Source organism: Pseudorca crassidens, chromosome 17, assembly GCF_039906515.1.
Source record: "Pseudorca crassidens isolate mPseCra1 chromosome 17, mPseCra1.hap1, whole genome shotgun sequence".
Classification (NCBI taxonomy): domain Eukaryota; kingdom Metazoa; phylum Chordata; class Mammalia; order Artiodactyla; family Delphinidae; genus Pseudorca; species Pseudorca crassidens.
In genome coordinates, this window is record NC_090312.1 from 28838789 (window position 1) to 28865112 (window position 26324).

Genomic DNA, 26324 nt, shown 5'->3' on the forward strand with positions numbered 1-26324 from the left:
TCTTGTTTTGCTTTTTGCCAAAGTGAGATCACGCTGTACTGACCTATGACCCTTTCTGTTTATTTAAGTGAATATTTACTGAACACCTGTAGTGGGCAAGGTGCTATCCTAGGAGCTGAACTAGAGGGATGAACAACCCTGACAGGACTCCTGACCTCCAGGAACGTGTATTCCAGGCAGTCCCTGTACCTGTCACTGCTTGTCAGTCCATAGAAGTGACCCCATTCGTTGTAATGACAGCTTGTATTCCACTGTTTGGAGGGCCTTCATTTATTCAGCCATTCTTCTGTGGATGGACGTTTCATCTCTGAGGCTAACTTTCAAAATTCGGAATTTCATTTTGTGAATGTCACTGGAACTAACTTGTTCCTGAGCGTATTTCTTTCTCTCTCTCTTTTCTTTCTTTGTACCTTTTCTTTAAAGTGAAGTAAATACCATGCTTCACATATATTCCCTAAAACAATTCCTTTTTTTCCAAATAGAAAAAAATTGACATGTAGCAGTTACACAGACGATATAATAAGCATTGTTTTTTCCTTAATGTTCTTTAATATTTCTCCATTTTTATGCCTTACTCCGTCTTGACAAGCACTATCTTCAAATTCTCAATGTGAGAAAAAATAGAAGGAAGGGGGAAAGGATTTACATTGCTGCAAAAGAGCTCACTGTAATTCAGGTGTCCTAAGAGTGGTTTGCAGTTTCCTTCTTACAAGGTTCTCAAGAGATCAAGAGATAGCTTCTTAGTGTCTGCCTCTGTGTCTCTATTCTTTCCTTTCTACCTTCCAGCTCGCCTCCCTCCCTCTCCCCTTCTCCCTCTCTGCTATCTTCTCCCAACAAGGAACCTTAAAAAAAACACAAATCTTTATAAAGATATGGCTTAGAGACTGCAAATGAACTCATATTACTAAGAAGAGGGAAGATCAGAAGTATTAGTAACATCCCTGTTTTGGAAAGATCATAACCCTGTGAAAGAAAGAGCAAGAGAAATAAAAGCTTGTGAGACAGAATTCCCCACCCCCCTGCTGGGGCTCACCTGTCTCCTGGCAGTGACTGAGCCACCCTGGTTCCCAATTTCAGCATCGGCTGCTCCCTCACCAAAACTCCTAGATAATGTGTCATTATACTACATTGACTATTTGAACCAAGATATTTTCCCCTGCAAATTCCTCCTGTGGTTGCTCGTACAAATCAGACAACTTGGCGCTTGGTAGAAAACCAAGTAGAGACCCTTCTTTGAGAGAAAGCACGAGTCCTGTGAAGAAATGGACCTGCCTCACCTCACTTCACTTCACGTGCTCCTTTGCTGCCGAGTGCTGCACCAGAATGACTTTTATGGGAGTACTCAAGGCTCCAAAATAGCTCAGAAATCCCGGGAATGTTTATATGGGAAATGATTATTTTGTTTCCAAGAAACCAGGGAAACGTTCATTAAATAATTTCTCAGTTCTCCACTTGGTTTTTATAGACGTGGGTTGCATGTCTTCGTGGAGGGGCTTCGTTCCAATTACTTTAACAAGCTCACCTCCATCGGCACACACGTACGCTCGCGTTTACACATCCTTCAGAGAAATTAAGTTCCCTTTGACCCCTCATCACCTTGCACCTGCCATCTTATTTCCCTGCTCCTTCTTCACAAGCAAAACTCCAAAATCCTATCTCCGTAATTCGCCCTCGTCAAGCACGTGAGTGACCACGTTGGCGAATCTGACGTTCTCTTGTTTGTCCTCATTTTCCTTGATTTCCCAGCACTCAACACGGTTGAACAAGCTTCGTTCTTAGGAAAGATTTTCCTCCTTGGCTCCTGAGGTCCCGCCCTCTGAGAGTCTTAGCTCCACCCCATCCCTTCCCCCGTCACAGTGTCAGGTGCCTCAGTCTTCAGCCCTCTTTTCCTGCCCTCCCCAAGGGCTCAAACCTTTAAATTCCTCACTTGTAGGATGGTGATGCTCCGCCGCCCGACCTCTCCTCTGAGCTTTAGGCTCACATATCCAACTGCCTACTTGATATCTCCAGTGTCCTGGTTAATTTGTGTCTCCGATTTAACGTATCAAAACCAGAATTCTTAATTTCACCCCCCACAAACGCATAAACCCATTTTTCTCCAAAATCAGAAGTGACCACCATATTCTCCATTGCTTAAGCAAAGAACCTAGAAGGTATTCTTGACCCTTTCCTACTTTTCATTGTCATATCTTTTTTTTTTTTTTTTTTTTTTTGCGGTACGCGGGCCTCTCACCGCTGTGGCCTCTCCTGTTGCAGAGCACAGGCTCCGGACGCGCAGGCTCAGCGGCCATGGCTCACGGGCCCAGCCGCTCCGCGGCGTGTGGGATCTTCCTGGACCGGGGCACGAACCTGTGTCCCCTGCATCGGCAGGCGGACTCTCAACCACGGCGCCACCAGGGAAGCCCTCATTGTCATATCTTAATGCTGCCAATTATGTTTCCAAAATGTATCCCAAATCCATCTCCTTTTCTCAATTTTTACTACTACCACCCCAAACCACTGTCATCTGTCATTTCTACTATGACAGTGGTCTCCACGTGGGTTTATTGCTTCTAAACCTTCATTCCTAAAGGGGCCACACAGCATAGGGGCTAAGAAGGAGCCTCTGGAGTTATAGCCTCTTTGGACTCATATCCGCGGCTTACTGTGGCCTCAGGGAGGTGTCTTAAGCTCTAGTGCTGGTTTTGTATGCCTGTCTTATTAGTGTCTGTCTCAAAGAGATTAAGTTAACTAAATGTGTTAAGTAAGTGCTTAGTATTCTAAACATACCTGGTACTTAGTAGGCACTCAATAAATATTAGCAAGACATAACATCACTAATTCAGTCTGTTCTCCACAGACCAATCATGGTCATCTCCTGCTTAATGCACACGATGGCTTCCGTTGCACTGGAGATTAATGTAGGTTTCCTGCCTATAATCCTCCACATGCCTTCAGCCTCATCAGCAATTCTTCTCTGCCCTCAGCTTTCCGGGCCTCTTCTCAGTTTCCTCAATGCACCAAACTCCTTGTTCCCTCTTCCTGGACTTTTCTCTTCCCTGCCTTTTTCAGGATTGGTTCCTTCTCATTTTTTTTGGTCTCAATTCAAATTACCTCTTCAGGACCTTCCATGACAACCTGTCTAATGAAGTACCTTCCGACCTCCCACCCAGCTAGTCTCTATAGTATCACCCAGTTTGTTTCATTAACAGTACATCACAATCAAAATTTCTTCTCTGTGTGTTTTGTTACTTCTTCATTAACTGTCTCCACCACTAGAATGGGAACTCCTTGAGGACGGGGATCTTGGAGTCTTGGTCATCATTACATTTCTAATATCTTGAAGACTGTCTGGCACACAATAGGAAATCATTAATCATTTGTGGGAAGGATGGATGGATGGATGGATGAATGAGATTCCTACACTTCAACATTGGCAGTTGTGTAGTGTCACATTGTATAATACTGAATCAAAATTAGTGTGGAGACTTGTAGACTTGTGAATTCTCACTCCGAAAAGATGCTAAAATTAGGTGAAGGAATAGAAGTTCAAATTTGGCTACTGAAAGCCTAGAATGCAAATTATCTGAACGACATGCATTAAATGGTTACTGTGTTGAAGCAAAAACTGGAAACAACTAGAGTTTCTTGTCTCAAATTTTGTGGTCTGTTTATGATGGGATGGCTTCTTTCTAACAGCTTCCTTTGTCTGTTTTTAATTTGAGCATTCCCAGAATTTCTGCTGTTTCCTCTTGGAACAAACATAGGTAGGAAAACTTAGAAAACAGTTAGCTTGTGGTGCTGAGAAAAACAAGGACTTTACAGTCAGACAAACCTGAGTTTGAATCTTTGGGTCCATACCTTAGTAGCTGTGTGGCTGGATTTGTTAACCTCTCTGAGCCTCAGTTTTTCCACCTATAAAAATGAGATATTATTAAAATTATATGATAAAAATTAGTATCCTTGCCACATGATAGCTACTTAATAAACGTTACTTTTCTTACCTACCTACATCCTTTCAGAGCATCCTTTCTTACCTACCTACATCCTTTCAGAGCATGGTTAGTAGTAAGAATTTCACAGGGTTCAGATTAACCATGAGTTTAAGCTATAGACATTTTATCTGTCTCCATTGGACTATCTTAAAAAATGTCAGTGTCTGGATCAGTAAGACTAGTAACACCTATAACAGTGTCTGGCACGTAGTAGATACTCAGTAAATATTTGTTGAATGGATGAATAAATAGGCTGTAAACACTTTTGTCATTCATGAGAATCAACTAGAGTTCTGTATAGTTTAAAGTAATGTTTCCTTAAAATAGAAATGATTCTTCCTCCACATTATGCAACTGAACATTGAACAGCATCAAACCATAACTGAATGTTTCAAGACATTATGGCACAAAACCACGTTTTGTTCCGCCTGATGTTATTTTTAAGTATGTCTTTTGGAATTGTTTAGTTCAGCATTTCGGAAAACAAATGAGCTTTGAGATCTAAATTCAGAAGTGAACCAGAAGTTCTAGAGATGTGTCTTGGACTTTGAAGAAATATTTTATATGTAATCTTTAGGTTACAAGGAAGTTGAAGTAGGAACTTGGTCATCCTAATTGCCACCAAATGTGTTGGGTGGCGCTGGTTGTTAGACACTTTAGTTAAATATCAGGAAATTATATGACACACACACTTTGGGCAATCCTAATATTTTAAAATGTGGATTAAAAAATATATATATATATACAGATGTATATATGTGTGTGTATATATATACTCACTTTGCAAAAGATATTCATTGCTTTCAAAATTTTATCAGAAAAGCATTTCAAAGTAATATGGAAAGGATAAATTTCCTAAAAATTAAGAAAATAATAGTACAGTTAACATCTAACCTTACACTGCATTTTAAAATGAATTCCAGATGGATTTGATATAATAAAAACTGAAATTATAAAAATCTAGAAGAAAGAGTAGGTAATAGTTAATTGATCTTGGAGTTAATAAGGACATTCTAAGCATTAAAGCATTGGAAGAAATCACAAAGGAAAATATGGAGAGATTTGACAACTAGAAATTAGAAAAGGTTGGTTGTCAAAAACATTATAAACTAAAAGCAAACAAACTTGGTGAAATGTGCCAAAGGGCTATGCCTTTCATGTATAAGGATTTCTTACAGATCAATAAGAATTCCTTAACACCTTAATAGAAAAGTTGTCAGAGGACATGAACAATACATAGGATAAGTGTAAAAGTAAAAGGCCAGCAAACATATGAAGGACATTAAGCCTCACTGATAATTAAATACATGCAAGCTAAGACATCAGAAATACACTTTGCATCATTGACTTGGCAAAAATGCAAACAAACTAGTATTCATTATTGGCAGGAATTGAATAAGTGGGATACTCTCATACAATATAATAGGAATATAAATTGCCTCAAATTTCTCAGAAGTCTTAGTAATCCATTTTTAGAGATATGTTCTATGAGATAATAAAAATTTTGACAAGAGATTTATCTGTAAAATGTGGTGTTAAAGCAATTTCAATGATAGTGAGAAAATTGGAAACATCCTAAAATACCCTACAAGAAGGAATTGATTTTTAGAAACACTGTGTTCCTATTTTAAATAGTTACTTATTTAAAATAATGTTTTTGCGAAATTAAATAAAACATTTTGACACTTTTAAAAACATACCCAAAGAAGAGATAATACCACAATGAACACCAATAAGCTGCTTGTGCACTTTATCCAGATTAATAGCAAGGTGCTGTCATATTTGCAACATCTATCCCTTTTTCCCTTCTCTCCTTTACTTTGCTGAAGCATTTTAAAGAATATATCCAGACATCATGTTATTTCATGTCTACCTACATACCTCAGCATGCTTTCTTAAAAAAAATGGACATTTTCTTACATAATCACAGTGCCATTTTCATTACTAACATGATTTAACAAGGAATTTAACATAATTCCTTGGTACGCTAGAGAACACTGAAACTACTAGCCCTAGTTGTCTCAAAAGTGCCCGTTTGCTTCCTCATGGTATCATTTAACCCAGAGGCCCGCAAACTTTTTCTGAAAAGGACCAGCTAGGAAATATTTTCAGCTTTGCTGGCCAGATGATCTCTGTTGTAATTATTCACCTTTGTGCTTGAAAGCCACAGTTGACACTATGTAAAGTATTGGGCTGTGTTCCAATAACATTTGATTTACAAAAGCAGGCCGCTGACAGGATTTGGCCTGCAGGCCGCAGTTTGCCAACCCCTGATTTAACCCATTACTGTTCTCCATCTATTTTATAAGGTGGACATTAGTTTTAAAGCTTGATTAGATTCAGGGACAGTTTTTTTGTGGCGAGAATGTGGAGAATCCTGTGTGCTTCATCTCACATCCCATCAGAAGGTATATAATGTCTGTTACCCCACTGTCAGCTATGCTAAGAATACTCAGTTGGTACAAATGGGTAAGGCTTGATCCCTCTACTGCAGACTCTCCACCAGCCTTTTGTCTGATGGTTTCATCCGTTACGTTTGTTGCCTAAATCAAGTATTTCATTATAAATAATTGCAAAATACAGTTGACCCTTGAACAACATGCGTTTGAAGTGTGTGGGCCCATTTATACTCAGATTTTTAAAATGGAGATATACTACAGTCCTACATGATCGGCTGTTTGTTGAATCCTTGGGTATAGAACCACATATGTGGTGGGCCACTGCTAAGTTACACGTGGGTTTTCGACTGCATGGAGGTTAGCACCTCTAACCCGCATGTTGTTCAAAGGTCAACTGTAGTAATTTTCTGCTATTCCATCTACTTTCATTAACCAGAATGCTTCTGTAAGGGAGAACTTTCCAATGTCAATGAGCGATTTAAGTTATCCTGAAATACAGTTTGTCCAGTAACATTTTCTACAATCAGGATATATATTAATTCTTTCTTTCCTTTTAATTGCCAAATTTCAATATAAAGAATTGGCCCCTGGGTCACTTCCAAAGATTTCCAGTGGGTTGGGATTTTGGGGGAGTTGAAAGGGCCTTTCTTTTTTTAGTTTTATTTTGTATTACTATGAACTCATAGACCTTTAAAGTATATCCAATGATTATCAGTCATTTGCATTTATTATTCTTTCTGATGCTCAAATTATTCCATCTTTGGCCAGTGGGGCCCCTTTGTGTTGGCTACTGTTAGTCTTAGTAGCTTCTTTCTTTCTAGCCTGACAAATTCCAGGGAGAAATTTTCGATAACAGAGTGATGAAACTATAATGTATGTTGAAATTTTAACAAAACAAAGAGCAAGCAAGCAAGTAAATCCTATGTATAAAAATCAGTAAGAAGTACGCCAAATAGTTAAATATTTTTTCTGGGCAGTACAATTATAGGAAAATATTATCCCCCCCCCTTTTTTTTTTCACTTCTTTGTACTTTTCTGTGCTCTACATCTTCTGCATTAAAGATTATTACTGTTATAATTTAAAAATCTGTTAAAATTTTAACAACCCAACAGATTTTCTTTAATTTAGCAAGTTTCTTTAGTCCATTTAGAATAAGATACAAATTATCTTAAAAGATACTTATACACACTTTTTTCAGAATTATAAGTAGAGTCATTTTACAATTATTAACTATATCCTGTATTCTCAAAAAGCTTGTAATGTAAAGGGAGAGGAAAGTAGATTAAAAATCATTTTTTAACAACCTCCAGACTACAAAATTATATGAGATGTCTGCTTCTCTCATCTGTCTTTATAGACATTAAAAATTTTTTCCCTTAAAACCAATTTGGAAACTAGTCAGTATTATATTTCTTACAGCACTTGAGGTGGGCCACAACTTCTGGAGGTTCCTGGATCTGTAAATATTCTTCAGTTATCCTTAATCCTGTGGGTTGACGTATTCAAAGCAAATAAACAAGAACAAATCAGCGGAAGAACTTATTCCTCAGTATAAATAAAACAGGGCATGTAAATTAGTCTCCTTCAGTGCAGATGGTGATCATTTAGACCACCTGAGATCCACCAGGGGCCATCCCGGACCCAAGTAAATGGGATTTTAAATTGTTGATCCTGGAAGGAGATCATCTCGTATGGATCCATCCCAAATGGATCACACTGTGTAAAACATGGAAAATGGTCCTATTGCGTGTGTATTTATTTTAATGAAGTTATACTTAACCATGAATAGTGAGAAAGAAATGTAAAAACTCAACTATGTTAGAGCTGGTGTGGGTGCGTGTTTAAGTGTGTTTTAAAAGAAAAACCCATTTCTCTCCAGTAGAATTGAGAGTCCCCTACACTCTCTTCCTATAAAGCCTTGGAGGAAAGCTTCCCTTATGCTAAAACCAGGCTGAAATGTTCTTACTTTTCTCCATTCTGGAAATCTGAAACAACCCACACTTTTCTGGGTAAATCATTCAGGATTTCTGCCGTTTCCTGCCCAGAAACAGTTTCCTCATGGTGTCATATTAGAAGTTTTTCTCATTGATAATTTCTTTATACTAACATAACTAATAAAAGCTATAATTCTATAAGACAAATTCAACAGTCAAGGTAGCAGCAAAGAACAGAGGGCACACACAAAGTGCTTCACTGAATCAGGTTTAATAAATAAATCTCTTTAATATGTGCTGGATCCACATGTAGTTTGGCACATAGTAAGATTAGACGTGAACAAGCAAAGAACATCAACTTGGTTCCCTATTCTTAGAATCTTGGAGTAAATGTGAACTAAGAGTATCTTGCAGTGCATTTTGGAAAGGAATATTATCTTCATCTGGGCTTGTGGTCTGCTTCCAGCTCTGATCATGAAGTTAAAAAGGAGGAAGAGGAGGGAAGGGGAAGGGGGAGGAGGGAAGGGGCCCTAAACAAGACTTGTTGGAAAAATAACCACTTCTTCAGTGCTGCACAGAGGAGAATACCTCAGGTGCCACAGGTGACCAGATGACTCTCTGGTACTGAAGCTCTGTCGCTTTTGCTCGGGGCTTACTTTGCATAACTTAAAGTGTGGTCTCTGTAGTAGGAAAATTAATGGCCCTGCCCTTTCCAAAACCAGATTCCTTTGTTAGTGTTGGTCCCATTACACAAAACAGGCACATGCCCCAAGCTTCTCTGATAACTCAGTTTTTCTTGGGTATGGATTTGCCTTAACAGACTTAGCAGCTTACAGGAACTATGTGCTGGAAGTGATATTTACCAACCCCTTTTACTTACTTATAAGCTCCATCAGTATGGGGGCTGGGTACAGTGCCTGTGGCTGGTTCAGTGCCAGGACTTGATACATATTTGTTTAATGAAAGACGATGTCTCAAATCCCTCTCGTTTCCCCCACAATGTGAAGTGCAGTACCAGACAGTTAAGAGGTGATAAATGAACACTTGTTTACTAGGTAATGATTCAAATTGCTGTACGAGGTACCTGAAGTTAAAGATTTATTTAGGTATTCATCTCCTCAGTCCTTGCCCCCAGAGTTATTGGCTGTAAATATTGATGACAGGTGAGGCATACATGCCAGGTGAAAAATTGCTACTGCGTTCCCTAAACTGCCACCATTCTGAATCACTTCAGTCCCCAATTTTTAATCAGACCCTAGTACTTAATCCTTGAAATGACTAGTACTGAAAACATGGCATATCCACATTCCTTCTTATTAACTCTGGCAAAATGATAGTAGAACCAAACAAAACACATTCATTTTCTGTTTACTTAAATTACAATTTCGACGATGTTTCTCAGTACTGGAAATTGTTTAATTTTGTCCCTTTGAGTCTGAGAGTTCTCAAGAAAAATTACCTTTTAGGGTAGAGAATCTGAAGCATGGATTTTTGTTAATTTGGGCCATCTCTCTTTTAAAAGAAGTAATTTATGGAACTGACTCATAGGGAAATACTTTTAAAGACAATAGGTAATTTTGGATGATTAGACCTCAATCATTTGAGCTTCTCTGCTTTGGGATAGGAATCAGGAACCAGGCAGGCTCTCCCAAGGCCATGTGCAGACCTGTTGAACCTTGTAAAAGTGCTGGAATCTGTCTGAGTAATTAGCAACTTTGCACTCAGATTTCTTTGGATTGAAGCAATGGGACATGCAAATGTAGGAGAAAGCCAGGGACAATAGCGAAATAGCTGAGCAGTAGTGGCCAAGAGGAGTCTCATCACAGTGATTCAGGGACAAAGTCTCTTCAGTTCAGGAAGAACATAGCACATTTAAAAGAGCAACAAAGACAGAAGGTATGAACCGTGCACTAAAAACCATTTACTTCCAGAAACAGACCATTGAGGTCCTATATAGACTAATATGTCCAAAAGTCAAAAAAGATACAAGAGAAATACATCATTTTACTAGTGCCAAGTTCACTTTGTTCTAGGAACTTAGATATTTCATAATAAAAATTGAAATAGAGGCCAAAAGTGAAGCAAAGGCAATTACTTTTTAGATGGATTCTAGTCATCTTAATTCAGGCAACCAGTATATTTTATTCAGAACTACTTCTGTTTCTGTCTTCATTCAAGCTATGAAGTTTTAAGATAGCCTTTGATAGATGGCAAGTTATTTTAGTTCCTTTAATATTTATAAAAGTGTAAGAGTCCTAAAAGTTATTAGTACTAAATGTCCTTATTCACTTTTTGCCCACTTAGTTACTAAAATAACTCTGACATCAAAATATTTCCATGTAATAAAGAATTATTTAGCAGTGAAGATTTACCACTAATTGATTAGTTTGAGTAGACATACTGTTAAGTAATGTTGATTGGCTTTAAATTCCCATACAGTTCTCACCACAGTATAACTGAATTAACCAACCATTATAAATATTTAATAGATATGGAAAGCATTTATAGGAGTCAGCAATGCGACTTTCCTGTTTGCTTTATAAGCATCTACACAGGTCACTTCATATCATGCATATTAACTTATAGTAATGACCATGGTAGTAATATATAACTTGAAAGTTAAGGGAATATTTTTAATTTGAATATCATTTTTATTTTACCCATTTACCCCAAGCAGCAATATATCTGACTGATGTATTTTGGGTTGAGTGCGTTTTATAATAAAACAGGATCACTGCCTTCTGCTTTCTTGAACTCCTAAAGCCAGCTCTCGCCTCTATCAAATTCTGTTAACCACTTGATGGGCCCAGTAATCAAAAACTGGGTGTGGTCAATAATATTCAAGTAACTTTTTCCTAACCCCGACAACCCCGAAGACTTCATATGAATAATCCTGAATTGCTCTGGCAAGCGTTTTATTTACCTACCCCATCAAAAATGTATGGACGATTATGACCCGAAAGTATACTACCTCAAGGGTCAAAACAAACTAAGTTAGGTTTTGACAACAAGAATGTTACAGAAATATTTGTGATGCAAAATCTTGTAAGGTTTTGCCTTAAAATATGTTTTATAATAGCTGATATTTCCTTTGTTAACATGATTGGCCAGAATATGGAAAATAAAAGGCAAGTCACCCACAGGAGTCAACCCGGGCCTCTTGAGCAGAGTACGTGTGTGAGCGCGTGTGGGCATGGCTCACTGCCTGCCCTCCCTTTGCCATCATTGATTTCCTCCCTCTTCATTAAACACTCATTGATTCTTGTCTTCCAGATGACACAGGCTGTCCTAGTAGTCAGTCAGTATCTCCCGTGAAAACGCCCTCGGATGCTGGCAGCAGCCCTGTTGGCTTTTGCCCTGGAAGTGATGAAGACTTTATCAGAAAGAAATGCACAGTTGGAATGGTTGGTGAGGGAAGCATCCAGTCAGCTCGACATAAGAAGGAACCAAAGTCAGGCCTTGTAAAGCCAGGTGAGTGTATGTAAACTCTTCATGTTCTTATTGGAGCAATATGACTAGAGGGATTTCAAATGAAATTTGAAATGAAACACCTGGCTATCAAGGTAGGGAACACTAATGCTGTACCTAGCACCCAGAAACATCTTTTTTTTTTTTTTTTAAGTGAAGGAGGTAGAGCATAGAGTGGAATATTTTCTGTACTAGTTGTTAATAATTGAGAATGCATAGTGACATATGTGTCCGTTATAAAGACATGTAAAAAAGGGAGGAAATTTGAAGAAATGTTAACTGAATGGTCTAACAGACACTTAAACTATATAATTAAGTCTAGCATAAATTATACTAAGAAATTACTTGGTACCATTTAAAGTGTGCACACATTGTGAAAAGAACAGGTTATCTTGATGCACATCTGTAGGGCTGGGCATACTTGCTGACCTAGTTATTTTATTTGCTTTTAAAGATTTAAATATGAATATGATGCTATATATTCAATATATATATACATAGAATGTTCAATAATTACAAAATAGTAAAAGCTATGAGGTGAAATGGAGATTTTTATTACAGTGAATGAGGTGCCATGAACATCAGAAAAGGTCAGTTCTCAGAATTTGCAATATATAAATAAATATTTTCCATCTCAGAAATATATACAGTATATGAACAAATATAGTTTTAGTGAAATTAAAGTTATAACTTGAAAATAAAAGGACCTGAGTATTGGCATTGAGAGACAACCCCTATATTGCATTATTTTCTTCAGTATCACCAGTTGTACTATACATATTAATGAGCCTGAAAAGACAGATTAATGGCTTGCATGAGCCCCATTCCTTACATTTGTCTTCTGATTTTTGTTTGGTGATATCATTATTGTGCAAGGAGCTATAGATGGCTTTATTTCAATGGAGCCAAAGGTTGGTCCTGTGTACGCTGCCATTGGAAGGTCCTGTGTCCTCTTCCATCTCTCTCTGCTTTTGTTCTTCCTGAATAATTGACATGCATAGCATATCTTAATGGATTATTCTTCGTCTTGCTTTTGGTCAACCAAAGAGAATGTTGTTTGGTCTGAGAGCAAAACTTAAACTGTATGAAGAAGAAATCCCCTGTTTCCTAATAGTTCCTGGTAAATGTTAGTCATGATGAATTTGTTAACAGTCCTTTGCTTCGGAAAAATATAAAAAAGAAAGAGAATGGTACACAATGGAGAAGACAGCATATAAAAGAGAAAGATGGACATTGTAAAAAAGGTGTTGGGTACCCCCAATATTTAAGACAGAGACAATGAATTGAAGAGTGTCCTGTAATTATAGCCAAGAAATAAACCATTACCTTGTGTACTCAAGAATCAGAACTGTCTTCCTCCCTCCCCCAGCTCAGTTCTCCTTTTTTGAAATTAAGAAATAATTGATATACCATAAAATTCACCCTTTTAAAGTGTACATTTCAGTGGTATTTAGCATATTCAAAAGATCATACAGGGCTTCCCTGGTGGCGCAGTGGTTGAGAGTCCGCCTGCCGATGCAGGGGACGCGGGTTCGTGCCCTGGTCCGGGAAGATCCCACATGCTGCGGAGCGGCTGGGCCTGTGAGCCATGGCCGCTGAGCCTGCGCGTCCGGAGCCTGTGCTCCGCAACGGGAGAGGCCACAACAGTGAGAGGCCCTCATACCGCAAAAAAAAAAAAAAAGAAAAAAGATCATACAAACATCACTACTGTCCAATTTCAGGACATTTTAATCTCCCCCGAAAGAAGCCTCATACCCATTAGCAGTCACTGTCTGCTTTTCCTTTCTTCCAGCCCTTGGCAACCACCAACCTACCCTCTGTCTGATTTGCCTGTTCTGGACATCTCATCTAAAGGAGTCATACAATATATGGCCTTTTGTGTTCGGCTTCTTTCACTTAGCATAATGTTTTCAAGGTTCATGTATTAGTACTTCGTTCTTTTTACGGCTCAATAATATTCTATTGTATGGATATACCACATTTTAAAATAGACTTTTTTTGAGCAATTTTGGGTTTACAGAAAAATTGAGCAGACAGTAACAGAGTTCTTATATCCCCCCTCATTACCACTACTTCCAGTTTCCCCTGTTATTAACATCTTGCCTTAGTGTGGTGACAGACCACATTTTGCTTATCCATTCACAGTTGATGGACATTTGGATTGTTTCCACTTTGGGGCTATCATGAATAATGGTGCCATGGACATCCATATACAGGTTTTTGTGATGCTTTCAGTTCTCTTGGGTATATACCTAGGAATGAAATGGCTGAATCATATGACAACTGTATGTTTAACCCTTTGAGGAATTGCCAAACTGTATTCCCAAATGTCTGCACCACTTTACAAACCACCAGCAATGTATAAGGGTTTCAGTTTCTCCACATCTTTATCAACAGTTGTTATTGTCTATCTTTTTGATTATACCCACTCTAGTGAGTGTGAAGTGGTATTTCATTGTGCTTTTGATTTACATTTCCCTGGTGGCTAAAGATGATGAGCATTTTTTTTCTTTTTTGTGGTACGCGGGCCTCTCACTGTTGTGGCCTCTCCCGTTGCGGAGCACAGGCTCCGGACGCGCAGGCCCAGCGGCCATGGCTCACGGGCCCACCCGCTCCGCGGCACGTGGGATCTTGCCAGACCGGGGCATGAACCCGTGTCCCCTGCATCGGCAGGCGGACTCTCAACCACTGCGCCACCAGGGAAGCCCGATGATGAGCACCTTTTCATGTGCTTATTGGCTATTTGTGTATCTTCCTTTGAGAAATGTTCTCAATTTTCTTTTAACCTGGGAGCAGTCACCAATGGAGTCTGCTTCTGTAGCATACAGGATGTGAGTTTAAGAGCAGAAGCCCTGTCATCCTCTTTTTGTATTCCTAGCACACAGGGGCCGGTGTGTATCGAGGGCACAATCAACATTGGTTGACCTCAACAGCAAAGGTAGGCTATGGGATTGAGAATATGAAATGCTGCAGGAAAGAATGTCCTCTTCATGGATTGTGAAGAAAAGGTAGATTTTTATTGTGAAGGTATTGTAGGACTTGAATGCAACCTGAAATTATTTCATTTTTGTTATTCACCATGCCTCCACCCCCTGGCCCCATTCCAAAAACATTTTATGGTGGTGACAATACAAAGAAACAGTGAAAAAAGAGACAAGTGTGGTGCAGCAAGAACAACCTAAATTTAAATGGCAGTTAAGATTATCCTTGCCCTTCCTTGTTTCAATAATCATAATAAGAATAATCATATCTTAATGAAAGATTTAAAACCCTATGTGTATGTACAGAATCCACCCTCAGCAAGTCTGGTTCCTACAGAAGATACTTGCTAAAGATCAACTACTTGTCTTGCTGAGAATGTTTAAGCCTTATGCTTTCATGAAGAACATGCAGACAACAAGAATAAAAAGGAGAGGGGGAGGGAGGGAAGAAGGGAGGAAAGAAAACAAGAGTTGTTCTTCATGCTGTTTTGATAATGGATCATTTGAGAATAATGAAGGCCACAGACCCATACTCCAGAAAAACACACACAAAATATCACATACTATTTCTGAGGTTTCATGGGTCTCCTTTATTAGGATTTATGACTCCTAGTTTAATGACCCTTGCCCAGAGGCAGAGCCTGAAACAGGGCCTTTGTCAACTGCTTCTGATTTAATTGCTCAGAGGCAAACTTATCACCTAAGTAGTGCTGACCTCGTGGTTTTTTGATTTATTTGCATTTTATCAAGGTCACAGGGGTCCCTAAAGGTTATTTCTTAGTTGCCTGAAATTCCTAATGTCATCACTAAAAACCATTGCTCGAGCTTTTGACTGGGCCCCAGTTCTGGACAGTAAGCTCTTTGTATTTAGAACAATCTGCACCGTGACCTATAGTTCTCTGAACTTTCAGCAGAATAAATCTGTCATTCTCATAAATAGGAAGAGAGGAAATCCTGGAACCGAGGCCCCTGGGTGACTCCAAAAATTATAAAATGCAGAGACAATCTGTTAAACCACAAGAAGATACTGCTCTCCGGTTAAAATGTTCCACCTCCTCTGTCCCCAGGTGACCATCTCCCCTCAGCCTAAACTCATCTTCCGCTCTTGATGTGCGCTCTACTTTTTTTAAATAAATCGACTCCTTAGGACCAATACCAGTTTATTAAAATAGCAAGCAATTAGTGTCTCTTATACAGATGCTCAAGGGCCCTTTAACATTAACCTGGGCTCGTTTTATTTTAGGTCCGTTGTTCTAGATTCTGGAAACTGCTGTTCATCTCAGAAGGGAGTTATAGAAATGCCCCTTTGGTCATTCAGATAAAGAGCTAATAATATTTACTGAGTATCTAATGCAGAAGGAGAAGAGAACTGTGTCACAGGATGCCAGGAAGGGCTGTGAAAGGTGAGCTGAGCACGCCAGCACCTCTCCAGCAGGGTACTGTGGCACGCGCCCAGCATGAAAGCCCTGCTTTCCGCCAAGTAGGACTCGTGTTGGAACTTCTTGGAGGCAGTGAGCCTTCTGTCATTTTGGCTTCTATCACTTAATGCCTATGCAGATTTAATTAAAAATTACCACCAAAGAGCGGAAGAAAACACCCCTGCAGTTCAGTTGAATAATGGCTTTGCCTTTTTCATGTCAACTCAGCACACATTTAAGACTGAATCTCCAGAGTGTAATACAATGTCTGTCATCAGGTAGGTGTTCAGTAAATACTTCTCTGAGAATAGAGTGCACAAGGAATCATGTGTAGTGTGGGGGGAACATGGGAAAGATAAGCAAAGATGACCTCAACATCATCCCTGCTCTTAGGGACCTTATCGTTTAAGGCAGAAAACTACAATAAATCTGGGCTGCAGTACAGATTAAAAGGAAGGGAATGAAGGCATTCTGATTGGGAACTTTTTTTTTTAATAATTAATTTTTATTGGAGTATAGTTGATTTACAATGTTGTGTTAGTTTCCGCTGTACAGCAAAGTGAATCAGTTATACATACACATATATGCACTCTTTTTTAGATTCTTTTCCCATATAGGTCATTACAGATTATTGAGTAGAGTTCCCTGTGTTATACAGTAGGTCCTTATTAGTTATCTATTTTATATATATAGTAGTGTGTATATAAAATCCCAATACTTTTTGAGGGATCTGCGGTGCTACCATTCCTTCTCCCAGGTGCTTTTCCTATATGTAGTTCACAGTCAGTTTTCCTGATGAGATTTTTCTCACCTAGAAAGGAAAGGCCTAATTGGATTTCTGTGCTAGGACATTAAATGACATTCCTGGGCCTCCTTTAATGCTTGATTTTCTACTTGGGGAGCATCTTAACCCAAAGGAGAAAAAGACCCAGTGTTATTGTTCTACAAATGCAAGTACTAAATCCTTCCTACACAAGGCTTGTGGGAGAGCGGGGGAAGAATTACACAACTTAAACAAATATTTAGAGAATGTGAAAGGGAGAAAAAAACACCTCCCGGTTAAGGAGATAGGTCAGGAGCAAATGGTTAGGGTCACTATAATTGAAAAGAAACCCACATTTAGAAACTGAAATGTTGAAATCTGCATTTGAAAGATGTCACCTCTGCCATCAGCATTCAGACTAAGTTAGTATTCCCTTGTCATCAGACACCACCCAGGCTTTTGAAATCAGAGACCTGGCCAGATGAACTGTAATAACCTCACAACAACAACAGAGGATGGGTTACTTTAAGAAGACGCTTTCCCACATTCAGAGGCATTTGCTGGAAAACTCTGAAGGCACCAACTGGGTTAATGATTAATCAACACTGGTTCCCTTAGTAGATTGAGGCTCTTTCACACACAGCCGATAGCCTGCAGCTGTTCCCGTGCTTATCACAAGCATTGTCCCTTTCACTTCAAAGTTAGTTCTGTGAAATAAAAGAGACAGTTTACAGGATGGGGTGCGGGTGGGACATACATTCTTATAATAATTTGAGCTACAAAGAGGAGACTCACAGCTTACCCAGTTTGTTTCTTCAGAAAAAAAGTGGGGGGAGGGCAGGGCTGGGGGGACACCTTCTAACCACCAGACTCAGGAGCCCAGTGTACTAGGTTCACAGTTCCATACCACCTCTTTATAACTGTGCACTCTTCAGCTACTTGTTATCTTCCGGAAACTTGGTATTCAGCATCTGTAAAATGGGTTATTGTGACAACTAAACAGATTAAAGAATGTAAAATGCCCAGCATTGGACCTAGCACAAAGTAACTCCTTAGTAAATGTTAAGAATGGTCATTTGTTGCTCTTAAAATAGATATCAGAAATTCCTTGCACTTTGTTTACAGGAAAACCCTTAAAACTGTCCACAGAACTTATATGTTTATTTCAAAAAAATTCTAGGAGGTCATGTCTCCCAATTCACATAACATGGGGGGGAGTGTTTGCTACAGGAGGGCACTGAAAAGAGCATTAACTGACAGCTGTTGGCTTGACAATGAAGAAAGAGATGGGAAAATATGAAAAAGCAGGCAAAAGACCACTGAAAAGCGTAGTGGCCTTCTAAGTGTTTCAGGCTTTAAATGTTTTGTAGCACTTAATGCAATAATTAATGTTCCAGAAACAGACTGAGTCAGTGTGATGGTGGAGTTGGCAGAAAATAATGTGTATGAGGGCAGGAAAACGTCTTGAACATTTTAGAAATGTTTTCATAGAGTGGAAAAATTAAAATTTTAGTGCTAAAAGAGATTTTGGTTAAATGGAAACATGCTGCATTCTTTGGCAAGGGGCAGTACTTTTCTAATAGCTTACAGTTTCAATCAAAGTTCTTCCAGCAGCAAAGCCCAGCCTCAAATAAAGGCTTAAGTCTATTTCAGATACCGAAGATATCTGGAAGAATATATTAAATGTTGTGGGCTTGCATGACTCTGAAGCTTGATTAAAAATTGTTTTAGCTAATATTTATTGAGCCCTGACTGTCCCAGGCAAAATTCCAAGGACTTTACTCATTTAATCCCAATATCAGTGTGAGAAAGTGAAATCATTCTCCCGTATTTTACAGATGGAGAAACTGTGGCATAGAGAGGTTAATTCATGCAAGGTCACACAGTTTGTAAATGGATTTTAAACAGGGTAGTCTTGCTTCTAACTCTTAACTACTGCACTGCGTCTAAGGTCTGACTTCAAAGGAATAATTTTAATTATTCCTAATTAATAGGAGAGTGTGACAATTGAGAAAGATGTATTGATATAAGACAGGGATTTTTAAAAAATATCTGTAGAGCCCTATAGATTAGCTGATACAGTCCGTATACAGATCATGCTGGCTGTTGCTGGTAACAGAATCAGTGAACCTCAGTGTAACTTCAATGAAATACAGAAAGTTAAACACAGGAGGCTGTTTGGATGCAGGTCAGTAAAATAAACCCTGAGGATGTCAACATCAAAGAAATGTTAAGGTCTTCAGGATTTTCTGCTTAATCATGAACTAGTCCTTTCTGTACTTGTCACAATGTTTTATGTGCTGCCCTGCATGTCATTAATACTTTTCGCAAAAAAAAAAAATACTTTCGTAAACAAAGATCATTAGGCTTTGTCAACTTAAACAAGAGCTTTTGCACTGATACCGAAATCAATCTCTGAAACTTTCTTTCACTCTGAGAGAAACAACGTTCCCCCAGGATACAGCAGAGAATGTTTTATGGTGAACTATTTTATAGTCTATCCCTTCCCCCCAGCAGAGACCAGACCAGTGAAAAAAAGCTTAAATATGATGAGGAGACCTGAGTATTTATCTTTATGGCAGGATTACTTACATATTTACTCTCATGCCTCTCTCCCATCTGTGCTTTTGATGATGCACCCAATCAATGTAACGGTGCCAAATGGTCTGCTAATGGTTTTTCCCTAAGAATTAGTGAATTATAATCTTCTTCCCAGAGGCCCTGCCATCCAGATCCCAGGTCTACGAGGATTTATTGCATGTACAGTGTTCTAGCTACCGGTGTGAGAGCCTGCCAGATGCTAAGTGCTCTAATGTGTTAAGAACGAAGCATTATGGGGCTCTCATACGTAGCAGACACTCCAGCAGACCACACACCCACCATTAAAGATATTTATCAACTACCAGCATAAGAGAAATAAACCTGGAAACTTCTTTTACACACAAACCTATAAACTAAGAGTTATAAATCATGCAGATACATTCTTTAGGTTGGGCTTTTTTTTTTTTTGTCCTAATTGAGAAGAGTTTATTGAAGAGACTGCATACACAGGAATGGGCCTGATTAAGGAAATCCAACAAGTACGGCGATGGTAATGGCTTGGAGCCCTTCCCCCATCCTGAAGAGGCCAGAGGCCAGAGGAAGGTCGAGATACCCAGGACCCAGAGGGAGAGAATTCCCAGGCTACATGTGAGGGAACCGTGTACTTTGGTAGAGGAACAAAGCACCTGACAAGAAAGGAAGCAGAGGGATAAGTACTCCGACCTCTCTTTCTTCCTCACCAGTATAATCTGTTGTGTGGCATATGGGTGGACAGTAGGGTTATTGACAAAAGTTACGTGTTGAGCAAAAGTCGTGTAAGTTCATTTGGGTAATTCAATGAATTAAGGTCTACTACCACCTGAAGCTGTATCTGAGAGCAGCCAAGGGACAGCAGCAAGCTACGTGAATGCAGCCCATGGTTAAGTGAGGTAAGCTTCAGGAAGCTGGCTGCAATGGGCTTACATTCCAAGATGCATGGATTAGAGTGTGGCATTGCAGGAAGGTGATCACTGTGTAGGAGTCTGAAGGACGGCAACCCTCACTTCACCACGTGTAAGGTTTCTGCTAAACCTCAGTTTGAATCCTGGCTATACATTGATTGACCAGCTTTCATTCATTCACTCAACAAGTGTTTATTAAGCATTTACGCTGTGCTGACACCACTGTTCCAGGCATTCGGGATAGAGGAGTGGAAAAAAGGGAAAAGATGCCTATTCTTTTGGAGCCTGCCTTTAACAGGGGGAGATGGCTGATACACACACAAGCAGACAAACAAGATAAGTTCAGATAGTGACAAGGAAAACAGGGTAATGCTATAGACAGTCATGGGCATGGGGCAGGGAGTGTCTGGGGAGATGACAGTTGAGCTGAGAACTTAGTCATATTCCTTCACATTTGGGGAGGGTTTGGGGGACAGTGGGCAGAGCAGTGACCTAGGAAGGGAGAAGAGTTGTCGCAGGTGAGGTTTGTGTCTTTAGAGCAATGGGAACCTCTGGCCGGTTTTAAGAGAGACGATTTAATGTATATGTTCAAGATCCTTTTGGCTGCTCTGTGGAACTCGGATTATCAAGAGATGAAACTGGAAGCAGGTACATTAATGAGAAGGCAGTGAAAATAGCAAAGTGTAGGGAAACAGTTATATGACAGAATATAAGGCCCTGCATTTTCCTAATGAGATTAAAAATGTTTTATTTTATTTGCTAACTGGAGTAAACCTTTAGAGATGGATGAAACAGTCAATATCCGATAGGTTTTTTAAATTTATTTTTTTAGTTAAACATACCAATTTATACTCTTATTAATTTAGTAACATTGATCTTGTTATTCATAGTTAATATAAAAAATTTATTGTCTTGCTTATCGTTCGAGCTACCTTTCAACTCAGCCATCTTTTCCAGAGCAAATTATCTTCACTGCTGCCCAATTTGTTTAATATAAAGCAGTTTCGAAGGCATGTCTGGTGCTTTTATTGGGTATTGTTTTCAAGCCTACAAGTACTGTGAGGGTATGAGTTAAGTTAATGTAAAAAGACGCCCCCAAATCCAGAGGTTAAAATTAGACAGGAGTTGATCTGTCTCATAAAACAGTACATAAGTGTTTGGTTGACCGAGGCTGGTAGGCAGCTGTGTCAGGTCAGCTGTCCTATACCAGGCAGAAGGAAGGGGGAGAGGGACCGGGGGATACTCACCCAGTCATTTTAAGGTCAGAGCACAGAAGTGACACGTGTCGTTTCCAATTATATCCCAGGACATCTTAGTCACTTGGGCACCTATTATTATGGAAGAAGGGGAGAATGAGGTGGACATTGGAGGGCAAAGAGCAGGCTATCACAACATCCATGGATAGCACGGGACAGCTGGTTTTTCTGTTTTCCTGTAGATGCAATGTAAGTATCCGTCACTACCCAAAGCTATTCAGTTCCTGAGTTTAGTTAGCAAAGAATATGTTTTTCAGTCTCTACAACTTAACAATTGACTATTGCTATTTAAATTGATCTTTAAAAGGTTGGAGAAGTCATATGACAGGAATAATTACAAAATCTGGTTTTGAATTTCTTGGCCTTCTTCATTTTAAACAATACCATCAGTTGATCTCTGAAGGCGGCCCAAACTAGCACCGACTGAGGTCAATTCAGACTGATGTATCTTTTTCAGATGACACTTTTTGTTCAAAGAAGGTAATTATAAGAGAGAGCTCTATAACAAGAGGCTTTGGAACAACTTTAATATAAGGAGGAAGGTACCTCACCTTGTATTTAGACATTGAATAGGGTGGACCAGGTCACCTGCCCAGCAGTGAGGGGAGGGGGAGTCAGTGGGCAGGAGAGTTTCTTTTGTAAACATAAGGAAATGTTTTCTCTTTTTTTTTATAATATGGAGGAACAATTAATGCTTATCCTTCTCAGGTTGCTGTGAGAATCGTAAAATATGTTAAGTATATAACAGAGTACAGGCCTACCTTAGAGATACTGTGGGTTGGTTCCAGACCACTGCAGTAAGGTGAATATTGTGATAAAGTGAGTCACATGAATTTTTTGGTTTCCCGGAGTATATAAAAGTTATATTTACACTGTACTGTAGTCTAGTAAATGTGCAATAGCATTATGTCTAAAAAATATACATATCTTAATTTAAAAATACTTTATGCTATCAAATGCAAATCATCATCTGACAACTCAGGGTTACCATATGCCTTCAGTTTGTAAAAAAAACACAATGTCTGTAAAGTGCAATAAAGCAAAGCGCAATAAAATGAGATAGGCCTGTATATGCGTGGAGTAAATACTGCACAGCACTAAGAAGTAAACATGCACATCCTGTATCTTTGCAAAGATCAGAGTCTGCATCTGGTAAGAAGTTGTGTTTCTAGTTACAGTATTTGCCTGGTCTACAGTATGTGCTCAATAAATGATCGTTACCATGATTAAATGAGAAATGAAGAGAGTTTACAAATAGCACAGCTTCAAGGCATTTGAATGTTCACTCACCATCTTGTCTGCATTGGCCCTATTTTATCATGGATGCCTTCTTAGTTAGAATTATTCTGATACAATGGAGGGCTTTGCTGGAAGCTTGATAAACGTGCTTATTACTCTAAGCAAACTCCTGTTTGGAAGCGCTATGCCAACAGTTGTCCTAGGGAGCGCTCGACTCCATTCTCCCCCATCAGAACAATGGATGTCTCCTGTTCCTGTCTCCTGGGAAGCACTGTGAAGTGCGTTGCATATTTAAATAGCTGGAATTCACGAAGTACACCAAGTATTTTCCTCAAAGCATCACATGCTTGCCATTAAATGTAGGACTGTGTGGGGTTTGGATGTAATTTCTTCCTTGATCTTTGGGATTTAATCATTGTGGAAAGACTCACAGTGTTGCTCCGTAATTGTCAAAGGATTAGCCTTGACTGTTGTGTACGCATTTACTTCTGTTTGACAATTTGATGTTTCCTTAAATGCTTTGTGTTCATTCATGAGGGCGATGGTTTCATTTGAAATGCTGCAGTCACCAGGGAGAAGCTCCTGTGCTCTTCCCTGATTGGCCAACCTCCCCTCTGCCTCCTGTTGCTATGGTGCCCAGCGGAGTAACTTCCTTGCCCTGCACAAGTAGGAGGCTCGGTCTCCATGGATACCCCACTCTGAGACTGTACTCCACGGAGAGATGAGCTGAGCTGCACACACTGTATTTCTGCACAAGACATAGCCCAGCCTGTGGTGGGAGGCTGTTTGCAGAGGCAGTGTTTGCCATGAAAGTCTACGGAGCTTACCTTCTAAGTAAGTCATATTAGTCACAGTAAGTAAATAATTATATTGGATCCCAGAGCATATGCTCTTTGTGTATATGTGTGTGTCAAGTTAGTTGTGGTAGGCTAAAAGTGTAGTCTAAAAACAAATTTTCCACTCGCCTTCCAGATATTCTGAATGCAGAATCTGGATCTAAACTTTTAAAAATACACACATATATTGTTTTAAATACCCCTTGTCATTTGTGAGTCTGCCATTCGAAGCCAAAGGGAAAAAGATTGACCATGGACGATTACATTTTAGAATGCTCTTCTAACTCTGAGCATTGCTTGCTGCATTTGTAAATGCAGAGCTTGGCCTTACCCAGCAACGTGCTATGGGAATAGATGAGCACAGCCACAGTTAATGCTAATTGGCACTGCACAGAGTTTGCAGTGGGCCTCTGTGTAGACTGAAACTCGATGTGCTTATTTTCAAGAGAGATCTCGCTCATGTGTTCATATCTGCCAGTTCACCATGGAAATTATTCGGAGACCATCTCTCTAACCAGTTTTAATTTACTTTTCTCATGTAGCATCCAGTAGAAATTCTAAAACTCTTCATGACTGTGGAATTGGGATGTGGAAGAATTTTCTTTTTATTAACTGATTTGCTCTAATACTTCCTCTTTACTGTACATTCCAAGAGCATAAGGGTTGGGTTTGCAATGTTGTAAAACACATGAGTCATCTTAAAGCAATTTTCATTTGCTGGGCAAATGATTAATGCCTGTGGTGTTAAAATTAATTAGTGGAAACAAAAGACTGTGTGTATGGTAACACCAAGTCTAGTTCAATAACTTTAAAATTGTGTAAAATTAGATTCTCAGGCTGTCCACAGAAGGTAGCTGGCATCTAGCAGCTCTAAATAAAAAGCAGAACATGTACTGTATTGGTATAAAGAGAGATTCATTTTTAATCGTATAAAAGAGGGAGCACAGAGTATTACACTAGACTGTAAATGTCTCTTATTTTCTGTACTCATGACTGACCATTCATGCAAAGGACAACCAGTGTAATGTCATCTCTTCTAACTGTTAGTCATGGCTCAATTTTAATTGCCCCAAATGGTGAAAAGGTACCACCCTTTGAGGATGTGAACCTACTGGTGGCTCCTCTGGCTCTGACTTTGTCACTGAGGTCGAGCTTTAGGTCATTGCCTTCATATTTTATAAATATAATTTCCACCCATCAAAGGGGCAGCAGACAAATAAAGGTGCATGATGAACTCTGTAGTGATCATGGTTTTGGAGACCTGGAAACAATGTCGATGACACTTTCTCCAAAGTTTTTCACCTCATGAGTATTATAAGGCTCCATTTCCCTTTTTCAATGTGTCTGTGATCAATTCTCCTGCCCATCTCTGAAAACCAGCATTGTATGGGATTTTTTTCAACCTCAAAATATCGGAATTTCCTCTCTGTTTCCTAATCTGTATAATGGAATAATAATAGTACCTATGACACAAGGCTGCTTTGAAAATTCAATGACATCATCAGTGGCACATGACGTACACTAAATAGTCACTGCTGTTGTATTATGATTACTGTAAGCAGCATCATCATCATTTTCACAATGCCTTGTAGTTAAGGGAGGCTGTAGCGACTAACTTGAACAATTCTTTGGTTTGATGCCATTCAGCCTATCAAATTTCCTAGCAAATACTTACTAAGAACCTAACTGTGTGCTTGGTTTTCCGATGGGAATTATGACATTCAGTGTACTTGAAAATGTAGACAACAGAACAAAACGTGAAATATGCAGTAGGTTTCTCTTTTCAAATGTGTGGCTTTCTGTTTTCGTTAAATGGCTATATCTATATCTACATAATAAAATGTTCGCCAATTTGCTTTGCTGCCACTGATGGATATGTAGGATTCCACAATGGCTATAAGCTAAAAGGGGCTGGGCCATAGCATAAGTCTAGTTAATATTTATAACTTGAATTAAAAATGTGACATTTAAAAACCTAGGTTCAAATTCTAAGCCCACTTCCTTTCCTGAAAGGATTTCCGTTCAGAGTGCAGTAAATGACATATTTTGAATGAGAGCAGTTTCATTAAGTTGAAAGTTTGGGGAATGATGGGAAAGGAAGAGATGCGAAATGATTGATTAATCTGTATAAAAATAGGCTCCATGCTGGGATTTTTCCTTTTGCACTAATCCTGTGTGACATCTGAACCAAAAAAATATAAAACCAATGCCATATGTGCAGAGCCTGCTGGTGCTGATTTTAAAACGTATGAAGAGTTGACCCAGATAATATTTTGCAGCTTTATTTTCATTGTAATGTCATTTTCAGTTTCCATTTCTTCTTTCTGGCATGTTCTCTTCCTTCCATCTGTTTGCCCTGGAAAGAATGTGGCAAGTAGAACAAGGGCTGTACCAATTTGCTTGAATGGAAAAAAAGGGGAGGACATTTGTAGGATGCAATTTAAAATGAGGTCTCTAGAGGTTGGGAACTTGGGACTCACTGTATGTCCAAACATAGAGCTAAATATATTCTGCTAAACACGATTTCTGTTGCAATATCACTCAGATAATCAAGCTAGAATAAGCCGTCTCTT

General features: G+C 39.1%; 1 protein-coding gene across 11 annotated transcripts in view; it reads left to right on the forward strand.

Moving 5' to 3' along the window:
- The window catches only part of SYBU (syntabulin), a 112687-nt gene that overhangs the window by 52221 nt on the left and 34142 nt on the right, over positions 1 to 26324 (forward strand). For 6 of the 11 annotated variants that reach the window (XM_067711469.1, XM_067711468.1, XM_067711466.1 and 3 more), the window contains 2 exons: positions 11582 to 11779; positions 14655 to 14714. In XM_067711469.1, coding sequence (XP_067567570.1) covers positions 11582 to 11779; positions 14655 to 14714 — 258 coding nt within the window. Of the gene's footprint in view, positions 1 to 11581; positions 11780 to 14654; positions 14715 to 19747; positions 21866 to 21955; positions 23750 to 26324 lie in introns of those variants that run through there. The other 5 variants (XM_067711463.1, XM_067711464.1, XM_067711465.1 and 2 more) reach the window with 3 other exon arrangements.